Source organism: Cydia pomonella, chromosome 10, assembly GCF_033807575.1.
Source record: "Cydia pomonella isolate Wapato2018A chromosome 10, ilCydPomo1, whole genome shotgun sequence".
In the NCBI taxonomy this organism is placed as follows: Eukaryota; Metazoa; Arthropoda; class Insecta; order Lepidoptera; family Tortricidae; genus Cydia; species Cydia pomonella.
The window spans coordinates 12,465,622-12,489,713 of record NC_084712.1 but is presented as its reverse complement, the minus strand read 5'-3'; the positions used below and the strand labels follow the sequence as shown (position 1 = coordinate 12,489,713).

At 37.5% G+C, this 24,092-nt stretch overlaps 2 protein-coding genes and 1 long non-coding RNA gene across 6 annotated transcripts in view; 2 read left to right on the top strand and 1 right to left on the bottom strand.

The window, feature by feature from the left end:
• The window catches only part of LOC133522134 (voltage-dependent calcium channel gamma-3 subunit-like), a 92,305-nt gene extending 89,891 nt beyond the window's left edge, over positions 1-2,414 (top strand). The window contains exon 6 of the mRNA XM_061857362.1: positions 1,422-2,414. Within this exon, the coding sequence (XP_061713346.1) occupies positions 1,422-2,194 (773 nt within the window). The 3' untranslated portion in view covers positions 2,195-2,414. The remainder of the gene's footprint in view (positions 1-1,421) is intronic.
• LOC133522141 (uncharacterized) overlaps positions 1-24,092 on the top strand; it is a 596,248-nt gene that overhangs the window by 389,501 nt on the left and 182,655 nt on the right. The window lies entirely within an intron of this gene.
• The window catches only part of LOC133522126 (protein I'm not dead yet-like), a 37,005-nt gene continuing 16,297 nt past the window's right edge, over positions 3,385-24,092 (bottom strand). For 2 of the 4 annotated variants that reach the window (XM_061857346.1, XM_061857349.1), the window contains exons 2-15: positions 23,099-23,246; positions 22,152-22,304; positions 21,433-21,548; positions 18,972-19,086; positions 16,704-16,809; positions 16,354-16,414; positions 15,382-15,507; positions 14,150-14,264; positions 13,617-13,732; positions 12,577-12,668; positions 11,051-11,143; positions 7,975-8,174; positions 5,196-5,333; positions 3,386-4,239 (exon numbers count right to left, since the gene is read on the bottom strand). In XM_061857346.1, coding sequence (XP_061713330.1) covers positions 4,120-4,239; positions 5,196-5,333; positions 7,975-8,174; positions 11,051-11,143; positions 12,577-12,668; positions 13,617-13,732; positions 14,150-14,264; positions 15,382-15,507; positions 16,354-16,414; positions 16,704-16,809; positions 18,972-19,086; positions 21,433-21,548; positions 22,152-22,304; positions 23,099-23,246 — 1,699 coding nt within the window. In that variant the 3' untranslated portion in view covers positions 3,386-4,119. Of the gene's footprint in view, positions 4,240-5,195; positions 5,334-7,974; positions 8,175-11,050; positions 11,144-12,576; positions 12,669-13,616; positions 13,733-14,149; positions 14,265-15,381; positions 15,508-16,353; positions 16,415-16,703; positions 16,810-18,971; positions 19,087-21,432; positions 21,549-22,151; positions 22,305-23,098; positions 23,247-24,092 lie in introns of all 4 variants that reach the window. The other 2 variants (XM_061857347.1, XM_061857348.1) reach the window with 2 other exon arrangements.

The window sequence follows — 24,092 nt, the reverse complement described above, 5'->3', positions numbered from 1 at the left end:
CTGTATACTCGTATCTGGCGTAGCCCTACAGGTAGATATCAGGATACTTAAATTTGCTTAATTAATGTAAGAACACACGAAAGAATTGGTAACTGACGTTACAGTCTCGTGGAATTACCCAATATAAATATACTTTCCATATCTTATTCATTTGTTTGTACAGCGAAGAATGTACCTACCTTTAACGTTGACACCTTTTATGTTGTGTCTCATCAAATTCATCCGGCATACCACATTAAAGCGCAACGTTTCCGTGCACTTCGCATACGTTGGTGTAGAGAGTTATAATTATAATAATGCAAAACGTCTACGGACAAAATACGAGAAACTAGTATTTATGAATTACTTGAATAGCGTTTTCACTTCTTATGTTAGTATAAAAAATCCATTTTAGTGACAAGTTAATAGTACATTACAATACAAGTGCGAAAAATAGGAAATTCGAAACGCGTGGCGATAAATTAAAACACGACCGAAGGGAGTGTTTTAAATCGACACGAGTTGCGAATTACCTATTCGCACATGTATCGTACAACGTTTTACAGTACATATGGCCCTTTAAATATTCGACACAGTAACGTATATGCTAATTTTCGCACTAGTGCGGTAAAGTAGCACCATATGTACTGTAAATTTTTAATAGAAGTAGTCTTTTTTAATAGACATAGCAATAATTGGCACTTTACAGTCATTAGTTTAGCTGCAGTAAGGCTAAAGGTTCCAACTGTTGGTTGGTTGAACAAATAGGCTACCTAATTCATTTCCATACCTAATATTAACCCTTTTCCAGGCCGCACAAATCTACAAGGTTTTCCCGAAAAATCTCAATATATTCCAATTAATCCAGCTTTGATGATTCATTTTCAGAAACATTTCCTGAAAGTGTAATCTAATTTGAACCTTAAATCGGAATGCTAAAGTTGAAATTCTATTAGCGCGTATGTGGTCTGGAAAAGGGTTAAGGCCCTGGAAAATTGGTCGAACTGATCTTTTAGAAGGAAAACATACTACTCCAGCATTTCGGTGAAGGTAAACATCGTGAGGAAACCTGCATACATCTGCGAAGGTATTCAAAAGGTGTATGTGAAGTCCCCAATCCGCATTGGGCTAGAGTGGGGATTATAGCCCGAGCCCTCTCGTACATTAGAGGAGGCCTGTACCCAGCAGTGGGACGTATATAGGCTGAATTATTATTATTGATATTTTAGACCGTACCTGAATGTACCTGCTGAGAATCCTGAGCGGTTATAATGTCTAGGTTTTTGCGCGAGTGAATGTATTAACTTGAGTTTGACACTTAAGCAAACTTTGTATCCAAATTAACTGAATTGCGTTGAACATCGAAAAAATAATTAAATTATTAAATTTCAAGAATATGGTTGACACTGATTACGATAATTGCATTTTTTTTTCATTTTCAGGACTAATAATGCTCACTGGAATAGTGATGTATATATCGGTGTTCAAGTCCCAAGTGAATCACAAGCTGTACTACACGGTGTTAGCGTCGCCGCGGATGTCTTACAGCTACGGCTACTCGTTCGGGCTGTATATCAGCGGCTTCATCGCCGTGGAGCTGGCCGGCACCTCGGCCATATTTCTGTTCCTGCAATGGTACCAAAAAGACTGGATCACGGAGCTCACGGAAAAAGCTAAAGCGGACGGCAGGGCGTGGGATCGCGAGTATGCGTTCTCGGATTTTAGAGAGCGCGACTCCACACTACTAGAGAGACGGATGATGAAACGAGACACGTACCCGCCGAGCGGGTCCTCGGCTGCCACGCCGCGCGAGCGACGCCGCTTTGTCTTCGACGGCGACGACCTGCCGCACTGCTCCATACATAAGAATAGAAGAATAAATTTAAGCTCGGCGTCGCTGAAAGACCTGTCCACTTCGACCCTATACGGGTTCCCGGCGGCGCCGCGGCCGACGGCCTGCGACAACTACTTCGAGGAGTTTAAGGAGGTGCCGCAGAGCGCGAACACGCTGAGCGGGCTGCGGAGCGCGTCGATATTCCAGTCGCAGGCGTCGGTGGCGAGCGGGCGCTTCCTGGACACGTCGGCCGTGGAGCCGCCGCCGTCACGCGAGGAGGAGCTGGTGACGTTCGGCGCGGGCGCGGGCGCGCGCGAGGAGCCGGGCCGGCACGACCGCGGCGTGGGCACGGACGCGTACCGCCGCACCACGCCCGTCTGATGCCCGTCCGTCCGCCTGTCGTGCCCCACCTCCAAGCATATCTTCGAGTGATAAGTGACGTTTCGTGTACCGTTCGATCGGTGTATGTCGCGTGTGTTCGGCGTGAGATAGTATTTAAAAGAGGTGATTTTCGAATTTATGAGCGTACGTGAATTAGGATTATGTTATTAGTTAATTTTTAATTGTTACATTTCCTGAAATAAACACTGCCAATTGTGTACTTTGAGTATTTTTAGAATATCTCCATCCCCGTTATGTACTCGTGAATTGGCGACGGACAACGGGCAAAATAAATACCCTTGGACTCAACAGGGAGACGTGTATTAAATTGTTGATCTATAGTTTGACCCTGGACTGTTTCATTTCAAACATAGACAGAGGGAATCATACTGTATTCGCCTTGCGCTAGTACTAGCACTCAAAAGAAAGGGATGATTATAGTTTCTTTGTTTTTACTCACGTAATGTGTTTACTGGACTATATTTTGTCTAAGTATCCTTAAACAAACTTACACAACCTGACTAAGCCCCACAGTAAGCTCAAAAAAGCTTGTGTTGTGGGTAGTAACTCAGACTATATACACCGTGGGCTGATAAAACCCGACAGATTTTATTGTATTCTTGACCGCATTTAGAGACTAAAATGTGATACAAAGTTTCCTGAAATCGGTCTTGTTTTAGAGATAATGACAATTTTTGTAAAAAATTATTTCTGTAATAATTTAGTGAAATACGCATTTTTGGCTGCAATGCTGCCACTATGTGACTTGGTTTAGATACCTGTTGGCAGACATAAAAGTTTTATAAGAAACTCGCAATTTTTAGTGTAAATAAAAAAAAAGTTTAGTTATTCGTTGTAACTAATTAGTTTTTTTTTCGCCAAGCTGTAAGAAGAAATAACGTGTCGTATGAAGAAAAAGCAAAAAAAAAATTTTTTGTCTGATAAAATTTTATTTTGCCGAATTTTCCCAAAACTTATATAATTTTTTTTACTCATGACCTCAGGAATGCGTGGTTAAAATCTGTCGGGTTTTACCAGCCCACGGTGTATATAAATTCTTAAATACCTACATAAAAAATACTCATGACTCAGGAACAAATATACATATGTGCTCATCACACAAATAAATGCCCTTACCGGGATTCGAACCCAGGAGGCCAGGACCATCGACTTCATAGGCAGAGTGGCTACCGACTAGGCCAGAGGTCAAGTATGAAGGTAATTATCTTCCTTGTTTCATATATGTATAATGTACATACACTTACTGCAAGCTTGCATTTCCATGAGCTTGCTGTTCAAACCATTGCTTTCTATAAATTTGCTGAAACTTAGTGCAGTATTGAGACCTTAAAATCAGTTATGGTTTCTATATTGATTTGCAGAGATAAGCAGAAGACAGGGAGGGAGAGATTTACCCAGCATTGGGTTATTAACTAGGATCTTAACAAAAAACATTATATTTTCATATCAGTTTTATTCATTAGATGCCACATACATACATCGTCATTAAACATAAAATGCTAACTACCTACTGTTAAGTATTGTTGTTGTAATACAAACAAAAAAGTACGGTCAAACATCAAACTTTTCAGTTCATAAACATTAATGTTAGCTGAATAAATTAATAATCGTATTATAGTTTGAAATAAAATTAGTATACCAACCCAACCAAAATATTATTTATAGTTGAAAACCTGATAACAAACTCACAGATACATATTTGAGTATAAGATGTAGTGAGTAATCTTTTACCATCGTATTTTTACGAAAACGCACGACGTGTCTGTGTCAAGTACAAAAAGTACTGAGGTTGACTGAAGTAGGCAGACAAATACGAACGTTTCCGAGAAAATACGATGACAAAGGATTGTTCACTACGTATGTAACCTTGTGTTTCAAATAGTGACATGAGCATCATTGGGTTATTAGGCCAGCCACTCCGGCTTGCTCTCATTCATAATCGGCCATATAACTGGTGCGTAGAAATACGTGAACAGCCAAGTGAAGAACAGTGTAGTGATAGTGGGACCAATTCCTGCTATGATCTGAAACAAAATCTTTTATTTGAACGGAAACTAGCCCAGTATTTACAAACTTTTATTTAACTTGTCTTGTTAGTATGTATGTAGGTTTGTTTGTAAATTGATTGACTGAAAAAAAATTGATTAATGGAGTGACTGTTATCTCCGAAGTTTACCGAATATAAATTATAAAATGTTTACACAATATTAACATTACTATACATTTCACAGAAAAAATATAATCAGACCTCTATCTTGGTAACTTTTTTTTTAATAAAAAAAAAAAACATTTTCGATTTCTGTTTGAAATTTAACCAACTTTACGTGTGTTTATTACACTTGAAATTTCTATGACATTACATTAAAGACACCTTTTTAGGGTTCCGTAGCCAAATGGCAAAAAACGGAACCCTTATAGATGTCCTCGTCATGTCCGTCTGTCTTTCCGTTTATGTCATAGCCACTTTTTCCCGAAACTATAAGAACTATACTGTTCAAACTTGGTAAGTAGATGTATTCTATGAACCGCATTAAGATTTAAACACAAAAATAGAAAAAAAAAACAATAAATTTTGGGGGTTCCCCATACTTAGAACTGAAACTCAAAAAAAAAATATCATCAAGCTCATACGAGTGGGGTATCTATGGATAGGTCTTCAAAAATGATGTTGAGGTTTCTAATATAATTTTTTTCTAAACTGAATACTGTGCGCGAGAGACACTTCCAAAGTGGTAAAATGTGTGTCCCCCGTGTAACTTCTAAAATAACAGAATGAATAAAATTAAAAAATATATATATTATACATTACCATGCAAACTTCCACCGAAAATTTGTTTGAACGAGATCTAGTAAGCAGTTTTTTTTAATACGTCATTAATGGTACGGAACCATTCATGGGCGAGTCCGACTTTTGAAATCTATTCATAAATTTATCCTACTATATGCTCTAGAATCAACTAATTTATGTTGACTGACATACCATATGCGAAGTGGGTATATTTGCGGCGCTCTGAACAATGAGGTTCCCTGGAGTCCCCACCGGTATCATGAAGGCAAACGACGCGGCGATCCCGGTCGCAATGTTGTACCACAGCGGATTCACATTCACATTTGCAGCCTGCGACATAATAACTACAGTCAGCATCAGAAATAGCGGCTCAAACTACGCGTCATTTTCTAACAGTTTAGAGGGGGATAACACAAAATTGTAGTTTTTATATTGAATTTTTAAACATTTTAAACAAGGGCAACTGGCATGAAAAAAATCACTCTAAAATTACACTATATTTGCGAGGAAAATACTATACGCACACTATAAGCACAACATAGAAATAAATCACGAAAACATTTCTAATTTTCATTTATTTTCAATTTTATATCGTTACCCTATACGTACATGCTATTGAAGTATAATTTTAGTATAAAATAGCTAGTGTAATAGCCGAGGGATTTCACTAGCAAAATTTTAATTAGAAGTCTACTTTCAGAGTTATTGAAATAAAACGTTAAAAGCTACGCAATCGCCAAATCTTTCGTCGAACTATATATCGTATCTTTTGTTCCTTTCTAATTTCTTGGCATTTCGCCCCAAAAGTATTCCAGGGTGGCAGATAGTTACTTTTCATCAGCTATAGCTTGGTAAATATGTTACGGGTAATGTTAGAAGGTTCATGCTTCTAAACGATAAGGGTATTATAAATAGATGGAATAAATATATAAAAAACTTATATGAGGGGGTCAATGCTTATTAGACACAGAAGATATAGAACCTTAAATAATAGTTGATAAACATAGAATTGGCCCGGATATACTTAGGGAAGAATTTGACAAGGCGTTAATCGGAATACAAAATGGAAAAGCCGCAGGCGATGATGGCCCATACATTGAATTCATTAAGAATGCAGAATGTGATCCCATTAAAGAAGAGATTTTTTTCGATAACACACTCATTTGTTCGTTTGTACGTAGCACATGTTGTGTTACAATTTACTCCAAAAAATATAACAAAATCTATAATGTTTCATACTTAAATACACTCCAGGTATCGGGGACCTACTATCAGTTGTAAAAATATCGGTAGTTATTTTGTTAGCAAATTACATATTTATAGGCTGTGCCATTAGAAAACAAATACAAAAAACTGAAGAAGGAGTCCAATTTAATGGGGAATGAATAGTATTTATTAGATTTGCGGACGACATAGCAACTGGGCCCAAAGTTCAAGTAAAAAAAAAAGAGTGATGGAACAGATGGAACAATTTTTTTATACAATTTGGATTCAAAATTAACACTACTAAAATTAAAACAGAAATTGCTTCAACATTTCGCCCAATTAAGGAAGAACATCAGAGGGACACATATAGAACAAGTAAACAAATTTAGATATTTAGGCAGCTAAATTACATAAGACAGATGAAATAGTATCAATGATAGCAATGGATAAACAGCTTTCAACGCCCAAAAAAACATTTGCTGAAGGCTTAAATCTCTCAAAATACGAAAACACGCCAAATTAAGATATACATCTTGAGCATCGCTCTATATGGGTGTGAGACGTGGACAATGAAGCAGAAAGATAGGAAACGATTAGAGGCTTTTGAGACGTGGTTGTGGAGAAAAATAGAGAGAGTAAGTTGGATGGAGAAGAACACGAACGAGGAAGTACTGTGAATTGTTGGAGAGAGGAGAAACTTACTGAGGACCATAGAGAATAGACGAGGCAAAATTATAGTTCACTTGATAAGACGCGACACTTTCTTTAAAACTATTTTAGAAGGCAAGATCGAAGCTAGAAGAGTAAGAAGAAACTCACGAGCAAACTTCAGCAGCAACTTATAGGAAAAGCAAATGTCGTGTCTTACAGGGGCCTAAAGAACTTGGCCAAATACCGACAAGAGCCATGCTCTTCAATGATGATGAATGTTAGAAGGTAAGTTTACCCTGATATGCCTAGTATTATCCAAGCCTTTTGAGTAAAGTCCGAAAATTTAAACAACATTAATCTGTATTTGGCTTTTACCCGTACATATTTAAGGTTTTTTTTTATACTACGTCGGTGGCCACCAAGCATACGGCCCACCTGATGGTAAGCCCTATGAGCAGGGTCTAGTGTTATTTGGCTGCGGTTTTCTGTAAGGTGGAGGTACTTCCCCAGTTGGGCTCCGCTCTAGATCTGGAATGATATCCGCTGTGCTGTGCCCTACCACACAAAGGGAGATGACATTCACAATGCCCATACCTCTCTTTTGGACGTAGTTTAAGGACGTACCCGGGTCCAATAAGAACGTACCCGGGTCCAAAGGACGTACCCGGGTCCGCCTAACACTGGCTGGATAATATTAGGTGTTTCATCATCACTTCTAACATTGTTGACACCCTCCCAGTGTTGGGTAGACCTAGATATATACGGATAAACGCCGAATACAAATTAAAGTTGAATTAATTTTCGGGTAAACTTAAGTTTACGTAACTTTCTAGTATTGCCCGTAACATTTAAGTAAACAAAAAGTTTAACTTAAGTACTTGGTAATCACTGATAGCGCACTTCACTCAATCAATAACGGCTAAGTTCATTATGAGTACATGTTCTATAGCTACTCTAGCGCCACTCTGGAGAGATTTGGAACTGTTATTTATTAGCTGACAGCTGGACACTTTTGCAACTGTTCTCCCATAAGAGTTTTCTCCTTACATCTACCCATCTTTAATTCTACGGTACAAGAAATGTTTGATATAGATAATACAATATCTTTTCTTACCAGCTGCATTGCTATTGGCGTAATCACGTTGCAAACGGCTACGTTTGAGGCAAAATTAGTAACAAAGATTGTAAAAATGATAATTATGAAAAGAATAGCTGGGTTGGGCAGGCCCTCCAATTTCTGTAATCCTTCTCCAATTTTTCCATTCAAATCGGAATACTGCTTGCCTGCCGCAGTGGACAAGGCAAAACCTCCAGCTAAAAGAAAAAAAATTGAATTATTGAGAGCAGTACATTATTTTGTTGCACTTCAAGTAATATTTTGTAACGTTAAATCAATAAGGTATTTGACTACTAGTCAAATCAGTTTCTTTTTCCGAACTGTCAAAACGATTTGCCACTATGGAATTATATGAAACACTAGCAAATGACGTCACGGTCTAGTAACCTACTCTTCATAGTTCTATACGAATTATAAAATGTAATAGTATCTAAAAATAACTGCTGTCAACGTCTCTCTATTAATGTTATGGTATTTTATTCCGTGCATGGTGTGACATAATTTATTTTAAATACAGTCAAATACCCTATTTACGCTAGGTTTTCATGGAATTCAACGGTTTGTATCAGTACACAGCCTTAGAAGGTGTGTAAACTGGTCTTTGTGTTAGATATTTTGACAGGTGATAACCAAGACTCATAGAGTCTGGAACAGGAGTTAAATTTAATGGAAAAAACACACAGTTTATTCGCTTTGCTGACGACATCGCTGCACTGGCATCTTCATCAAATCAGCTTGAAGAGTTACTTAATGAAATGAACACAGTCTGACGAGTTTGGCCTAAAAATTAACATAAACAAAACTAAGATACTTACAACTACAAAACAGAATTCCAAAAAAAAAACCTCAAATAAACACCAAAGACAAAATCCGATAATTTTAAATAATAGTACCATAGAACAGGTCAAATCATTTAAATATTTAGGCAGCATAATTACTAGTGACTCCAGATGTACACAAGATATTACCACCAGAATAGCGATAGCTAAAAAAGCTTTTAACACAAAAAAGTGCCTATTTAAAGCCCGAATATCAGGCAATATACGCAAGAGGCTCATAAAAGTGTACACCTGGAGCATAGCACTATACGGAAGCGAAACGTGGACAATGAGGCAACGTGATAGGGAAAGGCTGGAGGCTTTCGAGATGTGGTGCTGGCGGCGAATGGCAAAGTTCAGTTGGATGGAGAAGAAAACAAATGAAAAGATTTTACGCATGGTAGGAGAGGAGAGGAGTTTGTTGAGAACCATAGAAAATAGAAGAGGAAAGATGCTTGGACACCTGCTACGACACGACGAATATATCAAGAACATAATTGAAGGGAGAGTTGAAGCAAGAAGACGGAGGGGGAGACCAAGGAGAACCTACATAGATCAAGTAAAGGAAAAACTCAACGTCATGTCGTATCAGGTTGTCAAGGAGAAGGCAGAGGACCGACACACATGGAAATCGCTCCACCGACAAGAGTCGAACTCTTAAATATATGATGATGAACCAAGACTCACTAACTCTCGCGTCCAATGATGGTCCCTATGATAGTATATTTTTTATATGGAGTAACTGATACGTAAAATGTTTGTAGATACTTTTTGCAAGTTCAGCACATTAATTTATTTACAAATGTAACATTTCATGTATAGTTCATGTCATCCACGATGACGCGCAGATTTGTTAAATCTAACCTTAAATTACATTACAATACGCATCAAGGCACACGTCTTCGTAAATGACACGAATTCTAATTCTTAATTTTTTTAAAAGATAAACCCAAGTAAATGAGACCTTAGGGAGCTGTCATGGGGACCATCATTCGACACTTGAGGTGTAGGCATAGAGCTGGATTGTCAAAGAAAATTTTGTAGCCACAGTAAATTTACTGCCCTAATATAACTTTAGACACATGATTAAAAATTTTAAAACACTATTTGACTTTGATCCTTATTCTTTCCCTGATGTGTTAAATATCAAAAAGTGGCGCCATCTTACGGGGCTTAGGCCAAAGGTTGTGGCACCATCGCTCGTAACGATGCCGCCATACCTTTGGCCTTTGATGTATTAGATGGCGCCACTTTTTCGTTTGCCAAAAGGACGAAATTTGCTTGTATCTTTATACGTATAACCTATCAAGGCATCCTTAAGGCAAGCGAAAAAGTGTGACGTTTTGCCGGCCGCTGTCACAATTGTTACAGTTCAACCCGCTTAACATGGTCACGCACGTGCACATACTATTTCCCGTATAATTTGCAATTTTAGACTATGGTAACGCCAACGGCACCAATCAAGAAATATTTAAGAGAAAAGTTGGATTATTTTTGATATTCGACTGATACCCGTAGGTACAATTTCTACGGATTTACGCGTTAAAGGTTGAATGCCCTTATCAACTTTTATGATTTGAACGTATTTATTGAAACACACTGCAATATAAGTCTTTTTTTTCAATCATTGATACTCGTGCTATTTGCTATAACTATGGCGCTATTTCTTTTTGAACAAACAGAAATTTCACGTCAAACTTAAGCAGCTCTATTACTCTTGTTTATGGTAAAATATTGTCAGTGTTTAATAATAATAAATTAATAACTGATATTTTTATTGGTACTTATTTTACGGGATTTGTGGTTTCCGTTCCACTATTGGTGTCGTGTCCATTATAGGGGTGTTTACCATAGGCTCTACACCTTGTTTACGTAATCACTTTTTCACGGTTAAATAATATGTTTTATCCCTTGAGACACGTTATTAGCGTGGTTCTTTGAATATATTTGAAAAGCCCTCCGGACCCTCTAGCATGTTGAGTTCCCGCGCGCGATTTCATACTGAAGTAGCGCTAAATGAATGGAGTTGCGTGCAAGAAAGCAAGTCATACTAGAGGGTCAGGTTATAATATCCACCGCAACCGTGGAATGAAAATAAAATTAAAATCTGATAATTTTTTGATTGAGTAATCAGTAAGTAAATATTCTTTATTGCTGCAATAGCAATACATTTTGCATGTAAAATCATAATGAAATTTGATTAAAGGTCAGTTAAAGTAATCAAAAAGCATAATAGACAGGCACCAGATACTAACCAAGTAAAAATGCAAAACTGTACGGCAAAGAAGCATTCATCACATCCCAATTAAGGCAAGACGGAATTCGCCCCTTTGGAAGTTCGTCGACAACTGCATAAAATATCAACATTAAAGGATTTGCCACACTGGGTGCATTCTGCGGTCTGCGGTCAGATCAGGTCAAATTGAAATTATGTAATGACCTGACCGAAGACCGCAGAATGCATCCAGTGTCGCAAATCCCTAAGAGCCTGATAATGATAGGACTAGTTTTCCCATGACAACCGATACTTTAGATATTTAAAACTTTGTTATTTCTACTCAGCGTCATGAGCTTTTTACTAAAGTAAACCTTTTGAATGCCATCTGTCAAACCCAAGAACGTCATGCACACGCCAATATCTCTGGCATGAGCTACTAAATATTAACTGTAGTGGAAACGTTGTACGTTACTTTAACAACGTACGCCATAGCCCGTTAGAAGCATTCTTGGCGCCACGGCCACGACTTCTTACGACGCCTTTAACCTTTTGTATGCTCCTGTCAAAAAATTGCCATTTATACAGGGTGCCATATAATTAATGGATAACCTTCTAACCACCGACAGGGCACCTTAGGCTGGTCCAGATAATGCCTGGTCCTAATAATAAGATAGGCTGGTCGAAATAATAAGGTCTAGTAAAAGTTTTATGGTTTTCGAGATAATCGAACTTTTCTGTCTTTTTTAATAGCTAGCATACTGGACTTTAATCACCATCTATTAATTACTGGACATCCAGTATAGGAATCATGACAACTTCGTGTTTAAGTTGAATATAAAATAATATGGAGCATATCTGCTCCCAAGCATACCAAAGGTTAAGGGTTCTTGGCGTTCAAAGGGTTAAGGCGCTAAGCAAAGAATTTGGTACATTGTTCCCTCGCCTTTTACGTCTATCACAAGCGCAGGTATATTGCTATTCCACTGATAATACCAGCGATTGATGCCATTGTGCAAGCGGGACAGCAGTATAATTATGGACGTGCGATAGAGATCGGCAAAGGTCGGTCATAGTACGAAATTCTCCGTGTATAGCGTCCTTACTTTAATTTTGAACAGTTCCTTCCGCTATCTTTATTAATGGTATAGGTTTAGACAAATGAGTAGACATAAGCTACCTAAAGTACTTAGTACTTGTAAAAAGTTAGTGGATGAGCGTTTCTTAAAAAAATCCACTTTCATTATTTTTGTATTTTTCATAAATTTTATGTATTTTTTTTAGTCGGAATCACGAGCTGTTTCGATCCTAATGGGATAAAAAAATGTCACAGATTATTTTTCCTATTGTGTTCCCAGGTCCCCATATACTTTGTACGGCGGTAACAAATAGGAAGGTATAGAAAATGTATGGAATTTTTGGGACACTTTTTTTCTCCTATAAAGATGAAAAGGGCTCGCGGTCCTAAAAATAAATAACACAAAAGTGGCAAAAAAGGTCACATAAAACGAATCGCTCGGATACACTCTATTTACATGCAAAAATAATAATTCAATAGTTAGGTACATTTTACTTTATAGTTCTGAAACATGGTCGAGGTAGATGGAAATACCAGCATTAGAAATATAACAAATGTCGCCGCTGCTGAATCTCTGATACTGAAACACACACACTTAGACTGTTAATATATTATGGGTCAAAGGTTCTCATAGTATCCACTGCAAGGCAGCGGAGCGGCGAGCGAGATAAAAATCCACCAACAGACTTGCATAAAATCTCCGCTCCTTGTTGCGCTGTGGATTTTCACTTCGCTCACCGCTCCGCTGCCTAGCTCCGCTCCAGGCAGGCTGATAAGCTACTGGATTTTATTCATACTATTACTTAATAATATAGAAGAGTCATAATATTACTATTATGTAAAATTAGGTTTTAAAAAAAATAGTCTAAAGCTACATAATTTGTATGAGGCACGGTTATTCCATAGGAAAAGCACAGAAATTTGAAAATGGAGTATCTCTGTCCTTGTCCCGAATAATGCAAAATCGGAACATCGCTCCCGGTAGTGCAATTTCCTCCAGGGCAATTCTCATTATAAAACGTCACAGAATCTGCTCTTTATCTCGTAATACAGGCAAAATTATTAAATTCCATTCGTAATGTACAGCTCGCAGTACAATATGTACCACTAGTAGTAAGGTACGCACTTTAAAATAATCATCTCTGTTGCCATTTTACCTTCGATCTTTTGAAATGACGACTGAAGGTCTAAGCCGTTAGTGGCAACCTAATCATACTTAAATAAACCTTGTATTTAACTACAGAATCATCAATGTTTAGAGTTTATAGCACTCGATGAGAGTCATCTACTGTGGTCTTAGAATCCCTTCTAGTTAGCGGGATCATAGAAAATTTGACTAGGGTTTCTATACCAAAATGTGATGAAAACGTTTATAAAGTTAAATACATCGCTAGTAGTCTCAAAAAAAGAAATGAATGCTGGTGGCTTGCCATTTAGAACGGCTTTATTAAACTGCGCCCTGCAAATATAAAATAAACCTGTCTTTTTCATAATCTGCATAGTAATAATAACTAAGTATCCAACATACAATTTTGCGTTATCAATTCCATAACCTTCTCTTATTCTGTCAGCCCATCCAGGAAAAACTTGAGGTGATCGTGAAAAAAATAGCAATATTGCTAAGCAGAATAGACAAAGTACCATCTGAAAAAGACCTTACACATTAACGTTTCGCCTAATAAAGGCATGTTTGACTGAATGCTAGGACAAACAACATTATTTTTTGATAAAAAATGATTTACATAGAGGTACGGTAAAACTATCCAGCTATATCAATATCCCAAAATCTGACAGTTGGATTCATCAGAGTTTGAAGTTACTCAAAATTAGTTGAGAGACTCGTTTTATCTATGCAATAATTGTATTGAAAGTGTAGTAGTAAGAGAGGACCATAGATATGTATGATCTAAGGAGGGAACTTATTGACTCGAGAAGGCGCTACAACCACACCTAAATATCAATTTTACCTACAATTAACAATGTTGAAGCTTTTGCTTTACAAAGATTAATTTTTCACAAAACGGCCCTCTAAAGAGCTCGTATTAAAATGCGTCAACTTACAATTTCATGGCAAGACATTGGGCCAAGATCCTTAATGTCACTTTCAACTCTTTTTTTGGCAGTTGTTAAGCCATCAGCGGATATCTTGACACTTTTAGCAGCCGCACTATTTGGTCTGTAATTATCAAAGTCAAATTATTAGGTGGGTAACTCTTTCCGAGCCACTCTTCTATGGCTACCCAAGAAGGGTAATAACGGATTAATTTTAAGCTAGTTCAAAGACCATACATTTTTTCTTTGTATATCAGTACGTAGGTATCAGCTTCTTGAAGTATGGCATAAATCGTTAAATAATAACCGTAGCTTAACATTAAAAATTAAAGCCAAATTTGGCGATAATCTGATTTTTACGACCTTCTCCCACATCCGGTATTTATCCCAACATTCCCTATTAGGCTCTTAGTAAAGTGTCAACTGGGGCCCATTTCTCAGTCTATACTTATTAGTGTGTTGCCATGGTAACCCATACGATTTGACAGTTCGTGGACTAATAATATTAGTTTAATAGTTTTAATACCGTTCGAAAAATGGGCCCCTGGAATTTTAAAACAGCTACTATATACTGATGGGTATTGATTAAAGGATGGTTAAACGCATTTCAACATTTATTATTCATTATCTGCATACTTTCATATTAGTTAATTGCAAAATAAGTCATCAATATTTCATCTTAAACAACATTATTGAGCAAAAAATAAAAAAAATACTCGTGTTCATGAGACGCCATCAACAAATTTAGAAGTTGCCAACTAGGTAAGTACAAGAATAATTAAATTACTTTTATACAAATCAAAAAAGTGATATGTACAATTAGAAGTGCCCAGATACTTTCCTGGCGGTGGAGGTACAGGATAAATACCTACCTATCTAATAAGTATTTCACATTCGATAACACCGCGAGTTGTCAAGTATTGTTGATTTGATTTTTACCAGATTCAAATTGACCCTTATACTTACAGTTAAGGCTACCAGTTAATCGATAAGCCTTAGCTTCATAAATATAACTTTTAAAAATAAGTAACGTTATTCCGCCTATAATACGCCATTTTCACTTGTTTTACAAAAGTAATATTTGTTAACGGTTAATACGCTTTACCACTTGAGACGCGTTTTTAGCGTGGTTCCTCTCGAATCTTTTAATGCGGCTTTTTCTGTGCTTGCTCAAGTGGTAGGTATTTAGCTACATTGCACGGAAAATAGGAAAACAATAAGTTGTTTGTTTTTTTTTTTACCTGAATAGTCCCATGTAACATATCACAAGGTAAAAATACATAAACATATTGATCACAATCATGAGCGGTATAGCGAAGACAGAAAACAGGGGAAAAGATATATATTCCGGCGCCGTAGGATATGCACTGAAATAGATAATTATTATCATTAAATTTGTTCAGGCATAATAACACATTTATATGCTACATATACTATGACACCCACTTTGTCAATAGAAAAAGGCGGCAAATACCAAAAATGTAGGCGCGAAGAGTTGACTGCCAATAGAAAATTTGAATTTCGCGCCTTTTTCTACTGACAAAGCGGGAGTGCCAGAGTACGAGTATAAATCAAATAGCGCAGAAAAAACGCTGTCGTCCACAAGGCGAACAGTTACGCCACACGCCAGTTGGTTCCCTCCGTGGCAGAAAAGGGAAACGATAGCAAATAGAAACGAACGACGAGCGACACGTTTTGTAATTGGCAAAATTTATATTTATAACGTTTGGAATCTAGGAACGACACATACAGGCTGTTATGAAAGACCTACGGAGCTGATAGGGTCAATAAAATGAAAATTTAAAGTGCCGAATCTTGAGCCGGGGCTTAATTATCAATGGTAGAAAATTGCTGCTTTTTATACCCTCGGTATTAAAAACTCAATTAACGGTAATAGGATGACAACTTGACCCTCGCCACGGTAATAGAAGACTTGTGTATTTAGGTTCCAATATGTTTTTACACCAAATAAAAATGACTTGAAAGTTACTTATTTGAAAACTTCTTTTTTACCACAGTAAAAGTCACGGTTACCTTATTTGAGGTTTAATACGGTTACCACGTTTACGTTAGCAACTGTGTGTAGTTCACGCAGTCTATAACGTAAATTTCAACTGTCAACTTGTGATGCGGCCACTGATAGCCCTTTTCGCGCTTGACGATATGACAATACAAACTTTGTTTAGACTTTTAGTGCACATTAGATAACTCACGTAGCGAAGAGTCCTTTAAATACTAAATTAGTTGCAGTGCCAACAAGGGTTCCAATGCCACCTAAAACAATGAATTCACATTGTAGTTTTATGAAACTAAGGAAGTGAATTTTATAATAGGACCACACCAATAATGTTAAGGACATGACTAATTATGTACAGGCACTACGTGCAATTATTCGCTCAATGCATGATTGTGGCGTCGCCCTGGTGGGTGTGGGACATATTACTTTTGACAGTTGGCAGCTGGCAAATATTATGAAGTTGTCGTCCCACGAAAGATCATATTTTCACCATGTCGTGCGTTGACGTCCCTTATATTTCCCAGACAAAAAACCAATAATACTCACCATTGGTAGCTGCATATGTGATACAACAAAAGTAACAGCTTGTTAGAGGCGTTGCCGTTTTTTCTCCCGTTTTGTCATTGACATTGTACATTTTGAAAAGTTTTTGCTGAAAAAAGATACATTTGCTCATTTTAAATTCAGTTACTAAATAAATTGAATTATAAATAGATACCTCACTGTTTATCGTGCGACCATTGAGTCAATTCAACTGCTTTTGTGTATATTATATCTGCTACTTTATGATTTAATCATCATACACACACAGAACCACACGGCCAAATTCAAACAATTGCTTCTAAGGCGAAGTTTAGACTAGCAAAAACATGTATGCAATTTTCATTTTCATTACATTGCGGTATCTGATCAAACTTTTGGATGCAGTTCTTACGCGTAGTAGTCGGCAATCGGCAATGTAATGTAAATTGCTTGCAAGTTCTTGCTAGTCTACGCCTCGCCTAAGATATCACTGCAGTATGAGTATTATATTCTTTGCTGTATTACGATACTGATCTGCGTCAAATGTGACATTTTTTCGGTGAAGAAATATCACTTTTGACACTGACAGACCATTATGGAACCGCAGTGATCTCTTAGAAGCATTGTTCGAATAAGTCCGTAAGGAGTTATAACGTAAGGGCAGAGTGGTTTTATTTGAGTTTGAAGTTAATCGACTAATTTTTTTCTTTCCCGCACTAATGCTGTTTCCCATTTTTTTTTTCTGACCCTAATCTATATATCCACAAGAACATCTATTCCTCTTCACAACATAACGAATAAAATCGACGACTCAAGTGAATATAATATTATGATTTTAGTAAACACATCCAATGAACAATTTAATACACGGAAATCGTACCAAAAAAGAGATGTTGCCTTACATCAAATAAGGTAGTTCTGTTTTTTTTTTGTATATATTGGTTATGATAAAAACGTATTGAGAAATCCAAGTTTTCCACCTTGAAAGACCTTCGGGACATTTCATATATACTATACAGTAGCAGTAACAGTGAGGGAAATTGTTATAACTCGTATCTTTTGTATATCTTTGACGGACCAGGCTGGGCCTCTGAATCCATAGCAGTCCTTTTGGAGGCAGCTTGCCGTGGTAGCATTTTTTTATTGACCTGATCAGGCAGGTCAAAATTGTCATCAGAGTATCAGTGAATTATCAATGAAGGGTTTATTAATGTCGGCATACATCAGGTCTGGTATATTCTCGCAGGATTGGCCATTGCAGTATTTGTAAACAGCATTTGAATCCTGCTTTCCTACAACGACGACTGCTGGTACAACCTTTTTTGCAGTTACCTACAGTTAGTTAATAATTTTGCAAGCCTTTGAGAAGCCGTCTCTTTGAAACTATTTGGCTTACTAAGACTAAATTATTGACAATTAATGTATTGCTGGAAAAGGGTGGATAGAAGTAGCGAGTAATAGAACAACCTGGATTTCTTTGGAGGAGGCTTTTACCCGAAGGGGGTCCACACAGATTAAAAATAATATAAATAACATAATTAAACAAAGATAATAATGTAATAAATAACGCCGGGCCGTGCTCGTCGACATCACCATCCCCCATGATGAGAATCTCGTGAAAGCCGAGAAGGACAAGTCTAGTAAGTACCTAGACTTGGCTTACGACATAACCGCCATGTGGGATGTTGATTCGACGATAATTAGTCGTTTCAGCGAACGGTCTCATAGCGAAGAGTCTCGACCTTCAGAGACTATCGCTAGGTGGTTGGATCAAGGTTCAGATACAGAAGGCGGTGGTCTTGGACACGACGCGGATAGTCCGGCGGTTCCTTTCTCTGCGGCCCTGACCACCGGCAGCTTGGGCCCTGCCCCGCTGCTGGCGGCACCCTAAGTTAGGTTTTTTATAATGTGTTAATATTTTTCCTTTAAATTTTGTTTATATGTATTATTAATTATTAAACTTAGCATGCAAGAATCAATTTATCAATGGAAATATTTATGTGTAATTTAATTTAATTCAATCTGTATGGAATTAATAGAGCTCTATTCATTCATTCATATTTAATTGCAAAATTCGTCTACTTAAAAGTCTGCCTCGTGACTTTTGCAGGGTTTCTGGTGGAAAAAAATACATAAACTGAAAAAAATCCTAAAATTTAATGTATTTTCATGATCCGAAAGGCTTTCGAGGTGAAAAACTTGGATTTGTCATTACCATTTCATCACTACCAACATATAAAAGCACTACCTCATTCGATGTTAGGTAAAATGTACCAATTCCACGCTACTTACACTTTCGTAAACTTTTAACAAAGCAAACACTATGGGCACCATCATAGTAACAGCGGCGGTGTTCGTAATCCACATCGATATGAACATTGTCACGGAAGCAACAGCAAACAGCATTCTGCAATATTAATAAATGTAACAAGGGGGCAAAGTTGTTATTTAACCGCCCGTGCTAATATTAACACCCGAGCAAACGAAAGCTTCCAAAATTGAACCACGAGCGTAGTGGTCACTAGTGGTTCTAAAAGTGGAATCTTGAGCGTAAAAAGCTCGAACCATGAAACCCCCCGCAGGTTTCAAGGCACGAGGGTTAAAAAAACTTTGCCTCCGAGTGAAACACAAAATCTTTCACCACACCAACGCGAGGAAAATTCTAACTATAAAATACCAAAAAAAATCAATCCAAATCATATCTAAAAGAACGTAATTAAAATAATTTAAAAGTTCACTCTACCAGCTAACATAAGGAAATAACTCAAAATTTGCATCTGATTACTTTGCCAACCAGTTGGTGTGGTGAAAAAAAAATAATTATCCTGTGTTTTTGACATTAAAGATTTTGAATTGAATTCATTCCTCCGGTACATCAGTCGGCACGCAAACAGCACATCACCTATAAGACCTAGCTAGATCGATTTTTCGCCCCCGAAAACTACCATATAGTAAATTTCATCGAAATCGTTAGAGCCGTTTCCGAGATCCCCAATATATCTATAAGAATTGCTCGTTTAAAGGTGTAAGATTAGCACATTACGTAACTATATCGAGAATTTAAAGGGCCATAAGTATGTACTGTAAAGCGTTGTACGATACATGTGCGAATAGGTAATCCGCAACTCGTGTCGATTTATGTGTTTTGTTTATTTATTACGGTATTCTATTTTTCGCACTTGTATCGTAATGTACTATAAAACACATATTGCATGGTTACATTCATATAAACAATGACTTAAAAATTAGTGACGGTTTACATGTGCCTGAACTAGGATTCTAAAATACCGATTTTAGGCGAGAATTGTAAATATATACGTAGCAGAATCCTAACCGTGAGCTGGACGTCGAAAAAACGTCCTGTACAAACTTGTTCCTATAGAGAAATCAGAAAATAAAGAAAACAAACCACATATTACGTAAATCTGATGCGGAAGTGACATATACGACCGTTTATTTGACAAGCAAGTGACTATTATTTACACTGACCCGTCTCTCCTGATGCAATAAGACGCGCATCGATCCAGAGGCACGGTCTGATTAAAATATGTACGTAGTACATTATTGAAAAAGCTAGAAAGTGACTAATAGAGGAGCCCTCAAATATACGATTCCATCTAATGCATTTTCGGAAAAAAGTGATGGAGATTGATTCGTATCTTTGTATTTAACCCGTATCTCTGAGAGGTAATTAATTAACTTTACATTTTATAATATCTTATTCAAGTTTTTACCTGCTTAAAAGGAAATTCCAAACGACTAACCTTTAAATTTCATCCGAAGTCATATACTTATACTCCCATTAGGACCGTAAGACGCTAGAAGTTAATCGTAACATCGCGCATAGGCGTTTTTAATTATACTCAGACATACCCACTTTGTCGCTTTTTTCTACTGACAAAGTGGGTGTGCCGAAGTATATTAATGATTATAATGATTAAACGCCGATATGAAGTTATGAAGCCGCTGGTCCCAGGTTCAAATCCTGATAAGGGCATTTATTTGTGTGATGAGCACAGATATCTTTTAAAAGCCCCTTACACGATAAGTTTCTGAACATATAAACAATCTTTATTATCTTTTAAAGGATTAGAAGCACTACCATAATGAACTTGGTGCGTTGAGATTGGTTAAGTATCCACCAGCGAGTGGAAAGTAAAAGTAATAACCTAGTACAACTAAAATATTCTTGGATTGTTAGGGGTAACCATTGAGCGTTACTTTTTAGTCAAGATTTAGATTTAGACCATTTTTTGCCACATTTCCGAGCTGTGGTGTATTTATTTTTTTTCATTTTAAGTTTGGTGGCTTTGTCCGGGACGCAATAAGTATCAATATGCGGGCGCCTTCCCTTTTGCTAGTGACCGAGCAGGGCTGGTACTGCAGGGAGTGGCGGCAGAAACTAAAATATCTATTAATTAAGGGGGTCTCGGCTCCCAACCCAATACCACTTTGTGGTATTCGTTGTCGAGATTCTTAAGTCGTCAAAGGCGCGTGGGATTTCAACGGACTCTTACTACACAAACAAAGAAGTGTAAGTAGTGTAACATACGTTTTTAACGGTCGGTGACGTGGATGCAAAATCCCTAGAGTTGGAGGGGTCATAGGCTTATAGACGGCGACTGCTGACTAGCAGACGGATCGTACGCATGTTTGCCACCGACGTGGTGTAAAAAAAGCGTTCTGCCGTCACGATCTAAATCGAGTAAAAACCTTTATGCACCATATATTTCATCCATGCCTGATGTCTTACTTATAGTGCGAGTATCCAATGACCTTGATGGCGTACAGGGCCATGCGCTTGTGTAAACCGGATTGCTCCACCGCCGACGCAAGCATGATGCTCCCCAAGAACATCATTACAGAATCCTGAAACATCGATTTAGTTAAATTACGGCGGCAGGTGTCTTTATGCCATATTTGCGCATATACACTTCTGCTTCTTTTTTCAATACTAAACAGATATAGGCAACAAAATTAGATGGAGTAATAAATCAAGTGAAAAGTAATCATTGATAACCTAAAAATGCTTTGAAAACGCCTTTCAAAGCATTTTTAGGTATATATAGATATCATATACGAAAGAAAAAATTAGCAAGTCCTCCATCAATGTGCAGGGTTGGGCTTGAACCAGCGTATTCTGGATTGGCAGCAGCCGCCATAACCACTAGGCCACCCAGATCACAGCAGTGCTGGTCAAAATGTACAATTACACAACGAAGGGCGGAAAAATATCTGACACGATCTTATTTGTAGAGCCATAAGAGCGTGCCATATTTGCCGTCTTCGAAGAGTATTGCAGGTGGCAATACATTGGATCAGTGATAGTATCAACGATTATTTATTAGCTACGTCTCTATTTTTTTATTTATTCACCTCATTAGCAACAGAAAAATTTAGTTTTTTTTCCATTTCTCGGATTTTTACTTATGTTCTGACTAGCAGCCGTTAATAAATCAGAACTAAACGTACGTTAACAAAAGCCAAGCAAGTTATCCGGGTAGACATGATGTCGGTTAGCGGGAAAACAATGAGGGGAATGAAAGACGTGACGGCCAACGGGATGCATTCGAATACCCAGTACACGGCCATCACGCCCAGGGTGTAGGCACACCATTGATACTTCTGGAAATAGATAAAAAAATTAAGGAATGTTATTTATTACTTACGAAGGATTTAACTTCATGCTCTCCAGCAACCCCATATTGCGTTTTGGCATTTATTATAATTATGAGGAGTACACAATTGGTGCTGAATTTGTACTAAAATTTTGACCTCGATAGTTTGGGAGTAATATAGTAAAGACCAAATGAAGTTGGAGCTGCTGCTGTAGAGCATCCCGTCTGTACCACGTAGTAAATTCCAACATAGGCTTCAACTTTTCCAGCCAATAAGAGGCCGGAATATTTTGTTCTCATAAATATATTCCTAAATAAGTAAATTTTATCTAGTTTAATAGGTACCTCTTAGTTACCAGGAAATTAAATAAAGCTAACAACTCTCGGCATTGGTTTAAATTGCTTGTATTGTGGTACCAAGGTCTTATGAAAGATACAAAATCGTGGTAAAAGTATAAATTACGTACTCAACAATTTCACAGAAAAAAAAAATGACCTTAATGGGATCTCACAAGATCCAAATTTTGACGAGGAGATATAATTTGCAGGTTTTATTTGATTAATCACTATGTATCTTATGAGTACACAATTTCAAGCACTTTCCTGCTGCCTTCACCGCATCTTTTTTAGACTTCAACTGGTCATATACGTAATTCTAAATTTGCTTTCTTGAACAATTTATCTCGATTGAACACAAGAAAAATTATGATGAATTTATTTTATAAGATGGACACAGGTGAAAAAAGTACTTAATGAATAATAGCAAATTATAAACTTAATCGGTTCCGTCGATTGGCTTACCTCCGGTGGAAAAGGCGCAAGAATCGAAATAAAAATGAATGGCACTACAAAAGCCACTACGCCCCTGTAGTGGGTGCAAAAGAACAGCTTGAATTTCTTAGACACGGGAACTGGAGACTCTGGATCTATAGCCGGCCTCCGAAAAAACCTACAAGCAACCAGCTGTTAAATCATGGGAAGGAAAAAAACCAACGATCGTGGTCGAGCTTGAAATAAAAATGGACGGTATTATAGCGGCGATACTGTGCGGTAACGTACAAGTAATTAACAAGATCGGGGTACTTGGATTGCTAGAGTGAGGATATATAGCGTGGATAGTCGGGTGGTTCCTATCTTCAGCAGCCCTGATCCCAGGCAGCTTGGGTTCGCTGCTCTCGACACCTTACGCTGTGTTAGATGTATTTTTAATTATACTTCATGAGAGTATTTTAAAAATCTACCCTTAGACAATAAATTTTCACACGCACAATAGGGATGTTTCTTGTAAATTATTTCATACCACGCATGAAATACACCACCACCACACCACACCACACCACAACCACACCACACACCACACCACACCACATAATTATTAGAAAAAAAAAAATCCTATTTAATAAATCGGATAGAAATAAAAATAATAAGTTTTGGCAATACAATTTTTTGGAACAAGTTTTTGTAACTGACTGTACTCTTCTTTCCACGGGCTACTAATACTCATCAAGACAAAACCCCCCAAACACAATTAGGTTGCGTTGTATCATCACAGATTTCCTATGGCCACCTCCTGTCTCCATCATCAGACCAGCTCGATGGTACCATAATATTGCATTGTCATCCGACTTACATGTGTATGCAAATTTTCAGCTTCATTGGAAGTCAGGAAGTAGGTCAAATTTAACTTGCAATATTTGACTCGTACAAACATACGAGGGTGGGATGATAAGTAAACCTTAGTTTTTAATTGCGTTGAATTCTGACGTCTCCTGGTGATGTCAGGCAAAAAAATGCT